Source organism: Trichomycterus rosablanca, chromosome 1, assembly GCF_030014385.1.
Source record: "Trichomycterus rosablanca isolate fTriRos1 chromosome 1, fTriRos1.hap1, whole genome shotgun sequence".
NCBI classification, from domain to species: domain Eukaryota; kingdom Metazoa; phylum Chordata; class Actinopteri; order Siluriformes; family Trichomycteridae; genus Trichomycterus; species Trichomycterus rosablanca.
Genome location: NC_085988.1, coordinates 68,813,634 through 68,831,325, shown reverse-complemented (window position 1 = coordinate 68,831,325; position 17,692 = coordinate 68,813,634). Strand labels below are relative to the sequence as shown.

The 17,692-nt window shown below is 36.2% G+C and overlaps 1 protein-coding gene across 1 annotated transcript in view; it reads right to left on the bottom strand.

Moving 5' to 3' along the window:
* The window catches only part of ppfibp1a (PPFIA binding protein 1a), a 37,731-nt gene extending 25,130 nt beyond the window's left edge, over positions 1-12,601 (bottom strand). Inside the window, exons 1-3 of the mRNA XM_062995815.1 lie at positions 12,466-12,601; positions 4,524-4,596; positions 3,021-3,226 (exon numbers count right to left, since the gene is read on the bottom strand). Of these exons, the coding sequence (XP_062851885.1) occupies positions 3,021-3,226; positions 4,524-4,587 (270 nt within the window). The 5' untranslated portion in view covers positions 4,588-4,596; positions 12,466-12,601. The remainder of the gene's footprint in view (positions 1-3,020; positions 3,227-4,523; positions 4,597-12,465) is intronic.
* Between the last annotated feature and the right edge of the window lie 5,091 nt (positions 12,602-17,692).

Genomic DNA, 17,692 nt, shown 5'->3' with positions numbered 1-17,692 from the left:
AAATACCAGATGCACTTAGTTTTGTCCACTGACGTTCTTAAAAGCATCAAAAAAAAATTTCTAACCCTGCTCTTCAGAGGATCACTAATATTATAGGAATAAAATAAAGAAATCTAAAAATTAATTTATAAACATGAATATATAATAGTACATACAGACAAATAATAGGCACAATTAACAGTCGGTCTTGAATTCAGAATATTCTGAAAAAAAAAAAAATTCATACACATACATAAGTAAAGACATTCAATATATTTTGTTTTTGGAGTATAAAAAGGCCTTATAAAATTGCATTATCTTTAATAATCTTTAATAATTATGCCCTTTCCTACAGATGGGCATGGAAAGTGATGTCTGAGAAACTATGCAAAATGTGCTTAGTTACAGTAAGTATACAGTATACCTTAACTTCATGCACACTCTGTATTCTGGATTTGATTTTGAATGGATATATTTGCAATTTCATCCATCAACTGAGGATGTCAATGACAAGTCAGATTTGTTAAATTAATGCTGTCATTCATTCTAACAGCTGACACTTGTTTTCAGTTAAAAGCGCAGCTACGGCCTGCACAGAGTAAGAGCACATACATATACAGTGTATCACAAAAGTGAGTACACCCCTCACATTTCTGCAAATATTTCATTATATCTTTTCATGGGACAACACTATAGACATGAAACTTGGATATAACTTAGAGTAGTCAGTGTACAACTTGTATAGCAGTGTAGATTTACTGTCTTCTGAAAATAACTCAACACACAGCCATTAATGTCTAAATAGCTGGCAACATAAGTGAGTACACCCCACAGTGAACATGTCCAAATTGTGCCCAAAGTGTCAATATTTTGTGTGACCACCATTATTATCCAGCACTGCCTTAACCCTCCTGGGCATGGAATTCACCAGAGCTGCACAGGTTGCTACTGGAATCCTCTTCCACTCCTCCATGATGACATCACGGAGCTGGTGGATGTTAGACACCTTGAACTCCTCCACCTTCCACTTGAGGATGCGCCACAGGTGCTCAATTGGGTTTAGTCCATCACCTTTACCTTCAGCTTCCTCAGCAGGGCAGTTGTCATCTTGGAGGTTGTGTTTGGGGTCGTTATCCTGTTGGAAAACTGCCATGAGGCCCAGTTTTCGAAGGGAGGGGATCATGCTCTGTTTCAGAATGTCACAGTACATGTTGGAATTCATGTTTCCCTCAATGAACTGCAGCTCCCCAGTGCCAGCAACACTCATGCAGCCCAAGACCATGATGCTACCACCACCATGCTTGATTGTAGGCAAGATACAGTTGTCTTGGTACTTCTCACCAGGGCGCCGCCACACATGCTGGACACCATCTGAGCCAAACAAGTTTATCTTGGTCTCGTCAGACCACAGGGCATTCCAGTAATCCATGTTCTTGGACTGCTTGTCTTCAGCAAACTGTTTGCTGGCTTTCTTGTGCGTCAGCTTCCTTCTGGGATGACGACCATGCAGACCGAGTTGATGCAGTGTGCGGCGTGTGGTCTAAGCACTGACAGGCTGACCTCCCACGTCTTCAACCTCTGCAGCAATGCTGGCAGCACTCATGTGTCTATTTTTTAAAGCCAACCTCTGGATATGACGCCGAACACGTGGACTCAACTTCTTTGGTCGACCCTGGCGAAGCCTGTTCCGAGTGGAACCTGTCCTGGAAAACCGCTGTATGACCTTGGCCACCATGCTGTAGCTCAGTTTCAGGGTGTTAGCAATCTTCTTATAGCCCAGGCCATCTTTGTGGAGAGCAACAATTCTATTTCTCACATCCTCAGAGAGTTCTTTGCCATGAGGTGCCATGTTGAATATCCAGTGGCCAGTATGAGAGAATTGTACCCAAAACACCAAATTTAACAGCCCTGCTCCCCATTTACACCTGGGACCTTGACACATGACACCAGGGAGGGACAACGACACATTTGGGCACAATTTGGACATGTTCACTGTGGGGTGTACTCATTTATGTTGCCAGCCATTTAGACATTAATGGCTGTGTGTTGAGTTATTTTCAGAAGACAGTAAATCTACACTGCTATACAAGTTGTACACTGACTACTCTAAGTTATATCCAAGTTTTATTTCTATAGTGTTGTCCCATGAAAAGATATAATGAAATATTTGCAGAAATGTGAGGGGTGTACTCACTTTTGTGATACACTGTACGTTAACATTATGACCACTGACAGGTGAAGTGAATAACACTGATTATCTCTTCATCACGTCACCTGTTAGTGGGTGGAATATATTTGGCAGCAAGTAAACATTTTATACTCAAATGTGTTGTGTTAGAAGCAGGAACAATGGGCAGCGTAAAGATTTGAGCAAGTTTGACGAGGGCCAAATTGTGATGGCTAGACGACTGGGTCAGAGCATCTCCAAAACTGCAGCTCTTGTGGGGTGTTCCCGGTCTGCAGTGGTCAGTATCTATCAAAAGTGGTCCAAGGAAGGAACAGTGGTAAACCGGCTAAAGGGTCATGGGAGGCCAAGACTCATTGATGAACGTGGGGAGCGAAGGCTGGCCCGTGTGGTCAGAATACACAGTGCATCACAGTTGCAGGGCTGTTTTGGCAGCAAAAGGAGGGCAAACAAAATAAAAAAAAAAAAGGTGGTCATAATGATATGCCTCACCGGTGTATATGTCATTGCAGTCTTTGCATTTTGTATGTTCTTTTGATAGGTTTAAGATCAACATGGGTATTAAGGATGGAAAATATGTTAGTCTTGATCTGGTAATACTGAATAAACACTTTGGTTAACCTATTTAATCCCAAAATACTATCAATGTTTTCAAATGAGAAGCTCATGGTCTGACATTACAATATGTTTTGTCAAAGATCATTTTCACGGTCACCTCTATACTGTTGGGGTCAGATAGTCTAGGTAAAATAGGTGTAACTGAATACAGACACTGTTAAATGTAACCACAATAATGTAGCCAGTGAGATAAGACAGCTGTCTAATGCTAAAGCACTTTAGATCAACTCTAACTTACCATTCTGGATTGCAGCCACTCCATCAGGCCCTCTGCCGTGTTGGTGGGTACTTGGTTTCGCAGATTCGCCCGCTCTTCTGCATCCATCAGTTCTAAAGCCCCTCTGAGGTCTTCCAGAAGATGCACAGCACGGAGATTGCCCAGCAAGGGTGACCTGGGAGACTGGCAGTCAAACAGACCATTTGAGAAATCCATGGCCTTGGATCCTAGAGTGGCATGCAAGAGACACATATCAGAAAATTAAGTAAAAAAGAACCTTTTTGTACTGCTGAGAATTATTTAAAATGCTTGTTACTAGGCCGACCAATGTTCTAGTAGGAGTAGGAAACTTGAATAGTTAGTGCAGTACCAAAAGTATAATTACACATCATGTACATAGAGTATGATGCAGTTTATGACATATGCTCTATAAACAATGTTACCCATGACAAATTATATAAACATACACCACTGAAATGACATAGGAGAGAACTGAATCAAACAGTAAGCTTATTTCTAAAACATTTATTTGGAAGATTAAGGTTGCTTGGTAATGTTCGAGATATCATTTTGCTTGTGTTATGGATTAAACTGTGTTTACCAGGGTTGGGTTTTAGGATGACTATTGACATAGCCACACTAATTTTTTAGCACAAATTATACCTTTATAACTTTTACTAATACATGCTTTTTTTGTGTGTATGTGGGGGGGGGCGAACTAGGTAAATATATGAAACAAAATGCACGGCAGTTTTATGGTCACATCGACATAAGGTATGAAGGTTTCTAGAACTTAAAAAAAGTTTAAGCTTTTATTATTCTGCACACTGATTTCCCAGGCATGGATGACACTGTGAAGCCAGATTGAATATGCATTATATTTTCTCAGTCCTGATCCGGTGGAAACTTTGACATCATGTCCCAGCTATTGAAATCTGGAAAGGAGATTTAGCAGAAACACACAAAAATAGCAAATGTGTTATCTCTACTGCCTAAAGGGTGATCAGTATCCTAATTCCTCATTACCTGATATTGTGCATGCATCAGAGCTAAAAAAATGTTTATATAAGTTTTATATATATAAATTTTTATAATATAAGTTTTTTTGACCACACTGTGGCAAGGATGTAAGCCTAAGCTGAACACCAACAATCTCTGATCCCTCAGACAACACTGCATTAAGAACAGTCATTCATCAATAACTAATATAACAACATGGGCAAAGGATTACTTTGGCAAAGCTTTGTCAAGAACTACAGTACAAAGTTACAAAAAAAGAAGACTTATGTTATGACAAATCAGTATTTCAGATCTTTTTGTGCACCGGACCAAAGACAACAAGGACTATCCAGACTGTTGTATTATCTGATGTGTTATCCATTCTACAGTCCAAAACAACTAGGACGGCAAAAAAAAGTAAGTCACTTTTATAGGAAAAAGTGTTTTAACACCTTTGACCATGCATTGTGTACATGTAGTTAATTTTAACAAAAAAAATGTATGTGCAAGGGGTATAAAACCTACCTGCAATTATGCCATCCATCTGCTCCAAGGCTGCTGCCAACATCTCACTGGCATCAGACATCATTTTACAAACCTGGAAAAGACACATGCATCAGTAATTAAAAATGACCAGGTAATTAGTTTGTCTGTGTGTGTGAATCAAGAAGCATAAAGGTCTTTTAAGGGATTTACTACATGAATTCCAGAGTTACAAATAAGCACAAGGAACAGCACTACAACAACATCTGAAAAGATTTTATAGACAGGATTTTTTTTTCAAAATGATGCATGAGATGAGAAATACATTTTAACCTTGACTTTTTTATGCTAAAGATGTCTATGGATAAGTCATAACTGCAAAAAAAAAACTGACCAAAAGAAATACTCTACAGTACAAACAGGACACTAGCTGCCAAGACACCTTTGTTACTACTTTAACTACTACTACTATTTTTCATACTACTACTACTACCACTCCTACTAATAATAATAATAAAAAAAAAATAATTTAACCATAATCTTTTGTAAGATTCTTAAGATGGGTTCTAAAAAGTGATGCTTAAAACTGTTTTGTAGTTAAAACATACCTAAAAAGCCCAGTATATCTGAAAAAGTTTATCTACTTTTTAGGGTTATTCTAATATAATACCCCATAAACATTGATACATTAACATTCATAAGAAATGTAGCATTTCTCATGTAAGACAAATTAAATTAGTTGTGCATAGCATTCCTTTAAGATGTGAGTAATAATGTTTTCCTTTAATGAAGTTAACCTAAAATAATATGTAAAATCAAAATCATGTCTATTTGGTGATTTTTAAATTAATGCTTAATGTAAAAAAACACTATTATTTGGGCGTGTTATCATTAAAACATCAGACCATAACACCCCACCACCTGGGACTACTCTGTATTGGTCCTGAATTGAACCCTATCTAATAACAAAACCAATAGTGTGACAATACTGCACTATATACATTTTATAGCTGCTCTTATGGGTGTTTTAAGAATCAAAGGCCAGATTCATGATATATTTCACTAAACTGCTTCATCATGGGGCTACATTTCATACTGTAAATCAAATTTTCAGAAACTGAGAGATTGTTTATATAATAACAGTTCTCTCCTCCAGGATTGCCTTCTGCTGGCAGGAATGATCTAAATTCCATTCTACCCCTAAAAGAAGACATCGTGGCCTCATGACAAGATGGGCTCCTCCACAGAAGTCCTGTTACCTCCCATTAAATACTGATGGGTTAAATATCCACTGTGGGAAACAAGCTGCAAAAGTACAGCTAGCAGACACAGTAAAATGTGTTCTAATAAATATTATTATTTTATTAGTATTATTATTTTAGCACCTTTAAAACTCATTTCTCTGCACTTGTCAGACAAGTTACAATTTGTCAATTTGTTCAAGAAATGTAACAAAATACAGATTCTTGTTTTTTTATTATTATTATTTTTACAAAATGTTCTGACTTTCTGGAAACTTCTGGATTTGAATTATTTATAATATACATAATTATGTATTTACTAACGGCTTCATTATTCATGTCTCCTGTGAAAGGCTCTACTGCAGAGCATCAGGTACTGATTTACTTAAACCTTGAGACAATTTAGTCAGTCCACCTTTTGCATGCTTCTGGTAGATGAGAAAAAACCAAAGCACCTGTAAGAAAAACTCATGCAGACACAGAGGAAGCGTACAGATAGCAACTAGAGCTTAGGATCCAAATGCAGCATAGTCAGCAGTGAATGTGGATGACAATTCAAATATAGTAAAACGCAGCATGTGTTTACACATAAAGCATCCTTATCTTTGCTATAGTATTTAAAACATTAATCCTTTAATGAATTCTTTTTGAATTTCTATTTTGTTAATACCTCAAAATCTTAATTACTTCTTTAATGAGCTATAACATACAATAGTTTATACTGAGACTACTAATATACTTTTAAAAATAAATATTACTTTTCTTCTAAAATGATTTAGTAAATGCACTGCTAATATGAAACAATTTCATAATTATATCATGACATTTTAAGAAACTCTGAAATAAACAGTTTAACTTTATTACAGGCTGAATGAGGGAGCTAATGAACATATAACAGAGTGCTTTGTGTGTCCTGTTTTCTAATAAATAAGCAGCTCTTAACATGTGATTCTACTTCCCAACAAACATTATCTAGCAGGCATGAGATGCACCTGAAGTAACTTTTCATGGAAAACAACTCCTTCTGTTACCAAAGTAAAGAAACATTGCTAGTTTTTTTTTTAAACACTGAATAATTTATCCACGTTTGCCATTTTCATGTAGTCAATAACTTCTTACAATAAACAACAGGTGTAGAAAAAACTGTATTTGACTGCTCATTCAAAAGCTGTGGACAGCTGCAATCTGTCAGCAACATTTATAGTAACTGGTGACTAAAAACTGGGTGATTGCTAGTAATCTAATCGCAAAGAAAGTTTAATCATTCTCTGCTTTAGTCGTAAGCTGCATAAACAACAAAAATAAGCACCTATGTTTTTACGGTTTCTAGTCAAATTTATACTATTTCTGAAACTGCACTGTACATAAATCATATCAGTGGTTAAAAAGTAGCAAATGAAAACAAACAAAAAAGTTTATTTGTTTTTATATGGAAAACAAAAGGTATAATATTTATCACATCATAACAAGCCAAAAGTAGCCTTTTGGTGTCCAAATAGGTTGCAGAAGAAATTTATTTCATATGTATTTATTTCTTTAAGTGATCACTGGCTCTGAACAAGGATGTAAAAATACTTTCCACTGGAAAATCTGAACACACATTAATAGGGTTCCAACACACACCTTTCCCAAAAGGTCATTCAAACTTATAGACAACTAAGCATTTTTGGGGGATTTGACCTGCCAGACCGAGAACACCGCCATGCATCAACCACTCCACTACCCAAATGACCTGCTCTGCTTAAATCAACACCTCCCCCTCACTCAGGGATTCTTGGAAAACTCCTCCAGATGTGCTCATGTTCACATACCTTACAATCACACACACTGTCAGCAGCCCCACACACTTCATATAAACACAGATAATGCACAACCCTCCCAGCTACCATGCCCTTTTTTATTTCAAACATTCATTTTAACCCAACAGAGGTATAATAAGAGATTTTTCTCTTTTCATGATCGGACAGGTCATCCCATTTGGCTCAGATCCTACAGCACTCAGACAGTACAAAGGTAGAGAAAAGTGTAGTTTATTTACATAGCTTGACGTTTGCCAGATGTATAAATGGGGGAGGGTAGTTTGAAAAGAAAACAGCCCACTACTCCTGACATCAACCCATGCTGTGCCCTGGTGCTGACATCTCCATGCAGCTCTGCACACGTTTTGATCCACTTGTTAAACATAGCTGCAGACTTGGAACATATTTGACCCCAGGCATGACAATACAGTTCAGGTCAAAAGTATACATACACTCATGGGGGATATCAGAATTATTTGGAACCATGGCTAATCTTTCCAGAAGGAACTGGCCAAGCTAAAGTTCTCTAAGAGAATATAAATATTCATCAATAAGGTATTTAAAAAAAACATTGATTAACATCATGCAAATACTTGATACCAAACATGGAAATACAGTTAAACTCACATGAAGTTATAGGTGAAATGTCATGGCAGTCTCAAGACTTCCCCTACCTTCCCCTACCCCTTCTTTTTTTTTTTTTACCAAATGACTGGAACAAGTTTGAGTTCCTCCTAAAGATTAACAAACAGCAAATTGGATGATTAATTTGGTGTGATATGATTTATAGTTTGTATCATGTAACTTTGAAATGGGTTTCACAATATGTTTTTAGTAATTATGATTGACTATACCTGGTGACTTCTCAGAGGCCATATATCGTTTCAGTTTTACCTACATTTTACAAAATATAGGAGCAATGTTCTTTTGTGAAAAAATTGCCACCTAATACTAAAAAAATAACTTAAGATAGTAAAAACAAAAAGTTCTAAACTTTGATTGTTGCTAAATCTTGTGGCCCAGATAGGGGTCTTGCACGAGGCATGCATGTGCCAATATATAGGACAGTCCAGTCCAAAATCAAAAGTTCACACTGAAGTTCTGTTTGTCCTGGACCACAAAAGAATCAAGAGCCAAATGCTAAAAACCCTGGCTTAGAAGATGCAAAAAAACTCTTATCAAAAAGTCTTCGTGATTTACTTATAAAACTGCTTAACTGAGAATGTAGCAGTAATGTAAACCAATACCATGAACATAAACAATATGAGCAGGATGAGTTCAGAATTCTGAATGCAGATTAGAAACAAAGCAAGCAACTAATGCCTCCTGACTTATTGTGAACCATTTTTATTAAATTATTTGTAATCAGGCTGGGTAATGTTGAACTAAATGTCAGCCCAACTGAGGGAAGTGCTTACTGTTACAATGTGAAGCACTGGCCTTTTGGAGGTCAACACAGTAGAGCGGCTGTTGTTTTGGTTTCATTGGCAAATTTTATTTGTCTCCGAGTTTGCAATGAGCAAACAAATAATGAAGTCAGAAGGTTTTGGAAATTGTGAGCCTGTTTTTAGATACAACATCGCCACCACCACCACAAACTAACAGAATTAGTATCAGAATCAGTATCATATATCCTGTATAGGCCAAACTGAAGCTCTAACAATTCACATTTTAATATGGGAAATAATAAAGCAGCATCAAGAAAGTTGCGAAGGTTTGCAGTAGTTGTGGGTGTTAGCCAAAAATTCCACCCTAAAGTTAAGGGTGAACCAAGATATAAGTCATACATAAAACATCTTAACCCTTCCCAACGTGAAAAACTGTTAGGAGTTGGAAGGAGTACTTCTTAGGCAGAGGAGAAAATAAAAGACAAAGAGGTGGAAAAAACGCACTCCAAACACTAAATAACAGTGAGTTAATAAAACGAGCAGTAAATGTTTGTGGTTGAGCATATTAAAGGTGCACTCAGGTCTTCTACCAGTACAAAAGTTTCATAACACCAAAAATGAGTCATCACAGATTTGAGGATATTTGGCAAATTGCTTAGAGTTGACTTTAGATTGGTCCTAAATCACTCTTGGCTCTAAAACTTCTAGCTTCTCTGAAAGGACTCTTAAAAGCGTTATAAATCATCCCAGAATGACATGCACATGCTTAAGTTTCCACAATCACAAGCCTGAAACATCATTCTACATTATACCACTATAAATAAAAACTGAAGGAAGTTCTGCACTACACACAATAAACTTATTACAACTTTGCCAGCAAATTAACATTCAGTACAGTTGGGTTCATTAACTTTATTACATTATTAACTTAAGTAAGATATACTTAACATGCCTTTGCAACCTCTGCTAACTGCATGACACCCTCACTGGCCGAGAAGTGACCCCTCAACACATTTATCATTTAGAAAGTCACACTATTAAGTGTGTGCACAAGTCTACTGGGTTAGCATTTTTCACTTCCAACCAAGGTTCCCAGTAATAGGAAAACCATCAGACTGTCAGATGCTAAAAAAGTGCCCTTAGGAACCTAGCTCAATGTGTCCAAAACATCAAGCTCACCAAAACTCAAAAGTCCAACACTAACAATTGTTTTTGCCCAGTCACATGTAGATAAACAGTTGTTTACTTTTTTTATTAGAACAGCACTAGCTTAATGACAAAGTGTTTGGGGAAACCGATGATCAGCAGCAAAAGGAGGGTCAAACAGGATGAGCCTGTCCAAATGACGTATTCAAATGACATGCTGTGGTGCATCCTGAAATGATCGTAACTTTTCCCTACATTGTTGAAAAGCAACGCCCTGCAATGTGATGTTCTTTGTTACATTCAGTCAGACTTAAATGGGGGTCAAAAGTCTCAAATAGACGTCATGCTTCTATTTAGCAATTTTTTTCTTGATTTCATTACAATGTTTGTTTTTTACAACTCAGATAATTATCGTAATATGAGTGAAATGTTTAATCATTGGTAAGGTCAGATTTCAGTTGTCTTATCTTATCTGTTCCATTAACGGAAATGGTCAGACAACTTTTATTATGTAAATATGATCTACTTAAAGATCTTTTAGTTAATAAATTGGTAGTTGTTGTTCATCTATTATAAATACAGCCATACCAAATACTAAACATTGTAATATTTATCTATATTTTAAAATACTTTTTATCTAATTTGTTATGCTGATTGCATACATGGTTTGTGACAAAAAATGTTGTACATATTAAAGAAAAATGCAAAAAAGAAGCCTTTATTGGTCTCAGACATTTGGATCCTGTATGTTAAATGTGCGATGATGTTACCAGTTATAGACCAGTTAGGCTTGTATGGTTCTGTAATTTTATTAAATATGCTTAAATTCAGAATCATGGTAAGTGATGTGAGGATAAAGACCAAAACTGGCAAACTGGAAACTTTCTGACCAAATATGCAATATGTACTCATGTATTTACTAATAATAAAAAAAAAACCTGCTAGTTACTCCAGTGGGGTGACTGATTAAGCAATAGTACTTCACTTAACACTGTTCTGATTTATCCACACAGGCTAAGGGTCTAAAGAAACAGACAGAAAATGGCTTACCCTTGGCTCCAGTGACCCTGAGTTACTGCCTCTTACTGCCACAAAGCCTTTTGATTTACTAACTTATTTTAAAACTGCATCCCTTTTGCTGTTGGACTTTAGGATGAAAAGGTCTATTTTCTATTTGTATTTTGTCTGTCTTTTAGCCAAAGGTTACAGTGTCTCACTATCCACCCTTATAAAACAAAATACTGAAAAATAAATCTAAAAACCTAAAATCCCCATGTGAAGTAAACCTGCTGTGGTATAAAAGCACAACACCTGGAGTAATGAAAATGTCTTGAGTGGCAGTTTATTAAATACATTCAATGTATTAAGGTTTAGTGGATGCTAAAAGAACCGCTACCTTTGCCTAAACAACAAGCCAACTGTAAAGTTCGATGGAGGAGGACATACAGACTCAAATTAAACACACAAATTAAATTAATAAACCCTGCTGTCAATACAACTTGAGTATGCGTTTTACATACTTCAGCCATTAACTTTTGTAATAAGGTTGCATGTTTCATTTTAATATTTATTTCTTGCAGGATCATGTTTGTGTAAGCAGTGCCAAGTTTTCTTGGTCTTTCAGACATCCACAGTTAGCCCAAACTGCCATTTTAATGACATTTAAGACAAACTGAGAGCTGAAAGTTAATTGATAAGCTCATTGTAGAACTCAACATTAAATTCAATAAACAATAAAGTCTGAACTTCTGCATACAGCAGTATGGTGTCAAATGACCTAGTCTTTAATTGTATTTCATTCTGTTATCAAACACAGACACAGCAATAAACCAAGTATTAAATATGAATTCATCTCGGTGTTGCCTGTTGTGTATTTAGACATTGGGACAGATCCATTCAAACAGAAGATCAGAAAGCCAGGTGATTTTTACTGTCTGGGTTACTGAAACTGTAACAGTTTTACAAACAGTAATTCAGGCAGTAAATGATATTATAACCAATAAGGGATTGAACTAAGGGGAAATATTATATTCCTGCATGGGTGCTGTTTGTCACACGGTCATGTTGCAAAAATGAGCGGAACACCGTGACCTTACTTTATTTTAATGTTTATTTACTGCAGTATAGATATTAAAGTATCATATTATTTGGCCCTAATGCAGAACACATGTAACAGCAAGCCCAATCAAGGCTATCTCTATAGACGATTAAAAGTAATAAAGAGGGCCCTAGTTTTGACCCAACATAAGATTGTGCCCAGAATAACTGTAAACAATATTTAAAGTACATAAATCATCTCTTGACGACAGCTAGCAAAGCTGAGACAGAAAGTCCATATAAACAAATCTAGGCTACTTAATTCAGTTTGCACATGACAGTGGTTAATTTTCAATCACAGTAAATCACTCACCTTTATCTTTCTGTGTTATCACACAGAATCCGGGTAAATAACTTATATTTCTGTTTTAATCGACCTTCTGCAAATTCTCCAAGTTCCCGCTTTGTTCCTTCATACTGGTTTATGATGAACGCAGATGAAAGTTCAGCCTCCACAGCGTCTGCGTGCTCCTAATCTTATGAAACTTTTAATGCGTCCTTCTGCGCATGCGTCTCAGCGGCCAATCCTTGGGATGTTTTTCCCATGTTAATCCGATTATTGAGTCGGTGTTATTAAAAGCACAACTGTACAATAGAGTTATATTCACTAGATGTATTTACAGCGTTTTAACGTAAGAACTGCGGAAAAGTTGTGTGAATTTAACTTTTCTTCTTTACATTAGTTAAATAAAGTTTTTTTTTGTAATTTATTTGTTATGGTGTATAAAAAGAACCTAGAACACTGCTTTCCAAATACTTGTATTTATATACAGTACAGGCCAAAAGTTTGGACACACCAGCCAAAAGTTTGGACACACCTTCTCTTCAATGTTTTTTCTTGATTATTTTTATTTTCTACATTGTAGATTAATACTGAAGACATCTAAACTATGAAGAATTATGTAGTGAACCAAAAAGTGTTAAACAAACCAGAATATGTTTTATATTTTACCAACTCTACCTCTGCACAACCCAACTGATGGTCTCAAACACATTAAAAAAGCAACAAATTCCAAAAATTCACTCTAGACAAGGCACAAACATTCATTGAAAACCATTCCAGGTGGAAACCTAATAAAGCTGGTTGAGAAAATTTCAAAGAGTGTGCAAATCTGTCATTAAAGCAAAAGATGGCTACTTTGAAGAATCTAAAATATAAAACATATTCTGGTTTGTTTAACACTTTTTTGTTTACTACATAATTCCATATGTGTTCCTTCATAGTTTGGATGTCTTTAGTATTAATCTACAATGTAGAAAATTTAAAAAAAATTAAGAAAAACCACAGGAATGAGAAGGTGTGTCCAAACTTTTGGCCTGTACTGTACATTTATTTAATATTAAACTTGGCCTACTTAAAATCACAAGTTATTTGACAAAACAGCATGAGGCGTTTTCCTAAGTTTGTATGAACTTAGTTAAAAGTGGAACTTTTTAAGGGGATCTAACAATGTTGTTCTGAAACGTTATAAAGTAATCATCCAACAACTGTTTTGCAAAGTTTCAGTCAGACATCATTGTATACATCATTGTAGTGGCCAGGTACATTTACATTTTTTAAATCAACGTCTCCCTCTTGTGGTCATAAACTTAATCTAGTTTATGTCCTCCATTCCAGTGCTGCACTACCTGTACTTACTGTGTTCTGCAATGTTTCAAGACTTCCATGCAAGACTTTCCATCCTGATTCATCGTAAATGTCCTGATAACTAGTTAAATTAGCTGGATCAAATGTTTCGAAAGCAAAGAAAACTCGAAACTATTGGTCACAGAAGCTGGTGGTGTTAGTTAAGCACATCATAATAGTTCCAGAGTTCCTAGGTTTCATCCTCGATTTTGGTTACTGTGTTTTTTGTGAGGTACACAGGTTTCCCTTCATAATATTCTCAGGGTGGACACACTTTTCCTTACAGACTTATAGAACTAAACAGCTTAACAGCATGTTTAAGATTTTCAGGTCAGGTGACTGTATGGGCCATTACAAAAGTTTCTGCTTTTTATTTTTAAGAGGTTGGTGTTGAATTTTGAGGTATGTTTTACCTGTTATGTTGTACACATCAGGCAGCCAGGCTGAGCCTTACCAGAATTACTGGGTGCATGGCAGTAAAACCTCCTGTAAAGGAATTTAATTTAATTCCATAATGTATACGTATAAGGCAGTTACACCCAACAAATCCACCTACTGACAAGTTTTTGGAGGTGTGAACTCTCATTTGTTACATGTCCCTACAATATTGAGCTGATTAGCACTAGCAGAAAGCAGGCATTTTTTTACATTTGTACTTCACCCTCCTGCTAATTTAGTGCTAACTGTGCACTAAAGATAGATAGATAGATAGATAGATAGATAGATAGATAGATAGATAGATAGATAGATAGATAGATAGATAGATAGATAGATAGATAGATAGATAGATAGATAGATAGATAGATAGATAGATAGATAGATAGATAGATTCAACTTTATTGTCATTGCTCAGTACAGGTACAAGGCAACGAAATGTAGTTAGCATCTACCAGAAGTGCAAATAGTAGCATTGTGCAAAAAAAACCCAGAATATTAGTAATATATACCTATGATTAATGGGTTGTTGTTGCAGAGTATAACTAACTGATCCTATTGAGCATTGCGTGAGGCCATGATATCAATTTCCCCCTGCAACTGAACAGGGACATAATAAACAGGAGATGTGTGCACTAAATTAAGTCTTCTGGGAAGTTTGTAATGGTGTGTTTTGAAATGCCTTATGAAGTTTAATGTGGTCGATTCAGTGTCTTTAATCTTTTGTTCCCTGTAGACTAATGCTACCATGTACAGTGCTCCTGCCATGCCATAACTGGAGAGCCAATCTCTGGTATCTACAGGCATTTTTTTAGGGAGGATAAAAATCAGTACTTGATAACCCCTTCTCCCCACATCACACCACAAAACAACTTACAGATTTAATCCCAGGTTCCCAGGACTCTATCTATGCATCGGTGTGGCATTTACACTACATGCTGCTGGTTCTGGTTTGTCAGCATTTCAGTTTTAATTTTCAAATATTTTGTGGCATCACTGTGGTTTAGAAATCCAAGCTTCGTCAGACTGGATTGTGAGCATCTGTTACTGATGAATATTTTATGTCTATCCTTAGATGTTCAATGTGATTTAAGTCTGGGCTTTGACTGGGCCTCTTAGGGACATTCAGACCCTTGTCCTCAAACCAATCTACTTTTATTTTAGTTTTATTTTGGCTGTATGCTTCTGGTCATTGTCATATTACAAGATGAACTATCACTCCAGTCTATGTTTGTTTGTGCTCTGGAGGAAGTTTTCTTCAAGGATGTTCTTGTATAAGGCAATTTCAGCATAGAGATGGTATTAGCCAGATGATGTGTGGTTTGTGTATTTTGGTCAGACATAGTACTTGCTGTTCTGCCCAAAGGGCTCAATTTTAGACTCATTAGACCAAATATATTTTTCCTCTGGTTCTTCTTCAAGACAATTTACTCAGCAGTCGGGGCATTTACATACACACCACAGTCCAATTACTGAAAGAAATCAAATTATGACAATACTCAGATTACTGCGTTTATATGTGTTTTGTAATCCAATTATCGGAAACCTCAGCTACACAAGCTTTACATGAGCTATTCGGTAAACGATTTATTATGTGAACAAATGAGGAAGGCAGGCAATAAAAGAGTTGTAAAAACATAAAAAACACCTACTGTGTCTTTTAACATTGGGTATGTAAACATGGTGCCATTTCAATTACATTTTTTTGCACAAAATGACAAAATGGTGGAAAACCAGATATCTTACTAGGGTTACACATAATCTAAATTATACTTTAATTAAGTTAAGATAATCAAAGTTAACTGATGCCTGATGTGCATGTATTTTGCTAATCTGCCAGAAAGGTTTGATTTGGGAATTGTCATTCCAACATCATTCCGACTCTTTATAAATTCCCTGACCAAGACTGTTCTCTTCTGAATGCTCAGTTTGGCCTGACTACCAACCTTAGGAAGATCTCATTTTGTGCCAAGCGTCTTCCAGGATCATTAATTAGGATTATTTAAGCCACTGTGGTCATATAAACAATCAAAGTCTTAGGTATTGCTTTACAGTGGAAAAGTGTTTAGAAGAACTGAAGTGTTGGCATGGCAAACTCAAACTAATAAGCTTCAGCATAAGGTGGGTGAACCAGTGACCATCTAGCTAATAGTTTGGTAGCTTAACCAATGAGCAAACAATGCCGTGTGCAGAGTGTAGAATCTAAAGGTAAATTAAACAGCCAATGAATGAATGAATGAGTTCAGTCTAGTGCATGTTCCATTCCAGATTTCAGACATTTTCCACGTTCAGACTAAATGAACCAATTTATTTAAATCTTTTTATTTTTTTTATTTTACTGTAGACAGGGTGTGTACTTTAGATGTGGTCTGCAATAAGTGTATAAGTGTATTTAAAGACAGTGGTAGCAAGGTAGTGTTAGCTCAGCAGTTAGGCTACTGGAATATTGACAGAAGTTTGCTGGTTTAAGCCCCACCACATCCAAGTTGCCATTGTTGGGGTCCTTAAGCATGGCCCTTAACCCTGAATCGATTACATTGTATTCAGTTGCAATCGTAAAGCATGTTTTTATAAAAACTGAAGTCTACTAAATACTATAAATGATTAATGCAGTTTTAACAATTATATGTCAAAGAAAACAAAATTCATAGAAATTGATGTTCCAGGAAATTCCACCTAAGTGCTTCTAAGAAGAAACTCACTTTAAGTGCCGACTAAAAGAAAATATTGCAGACCCCACAAATAGCATCTCTGGTATGGAAGGCTGCATGACATCTGATAATTATCTCTAGTAGCTGACAAGACCATGGAACAACATGTTTAAAGAATGCATCTTGAGGTACCAGATGATAAGAGCCATCCATCAATCCAGACAGCAGTATTTAGCCAAAGAGATGCATTTAGATATCTTTGAGAGAAGTGCTTTATTTAAATTATTTTAGGTACAAAACACGTTTTAATTATATTATACTAATTGAACTTGTGAAGTTGGTTGAACCAGGTGAACTGGACTCGGGTGGATCGGGCGAATGAGAACTCTGATGACGCCCCGCCAGGTGTTGCTTGTGAGGATTGTATTGTATATATATGGCTTGTATTTTGACTTCATTCACCATATTTTTTTTTTTGAATTAACAATGGCCTTAAAATTTCTTTATTTTGCTGGCCAAGAAACCACACCTCATGTATTATCAAATATATTAATAATTAAAAAACAGTAAACATTTCTCTTATTATTATTATTATTCATCTTCTTTTTGTACTTTTTGTTGTTGATATTATCAGAGGATAACAGTGTAACAGCTGTGAGAAGTGGAACTGCATCCAGGGTCAGTTTTGATCTTTTCTTGTTTGCAATGGTCATGGACAGTCTGACGAAGGAGGTTAGGCAGGAGCCTCTATAGAATATGATGGTTGTAAAAGACATTGTGATGTGTAGCGAGACTAGGGAGCAAAGAGAAGGAGACAAAGTGTTCAG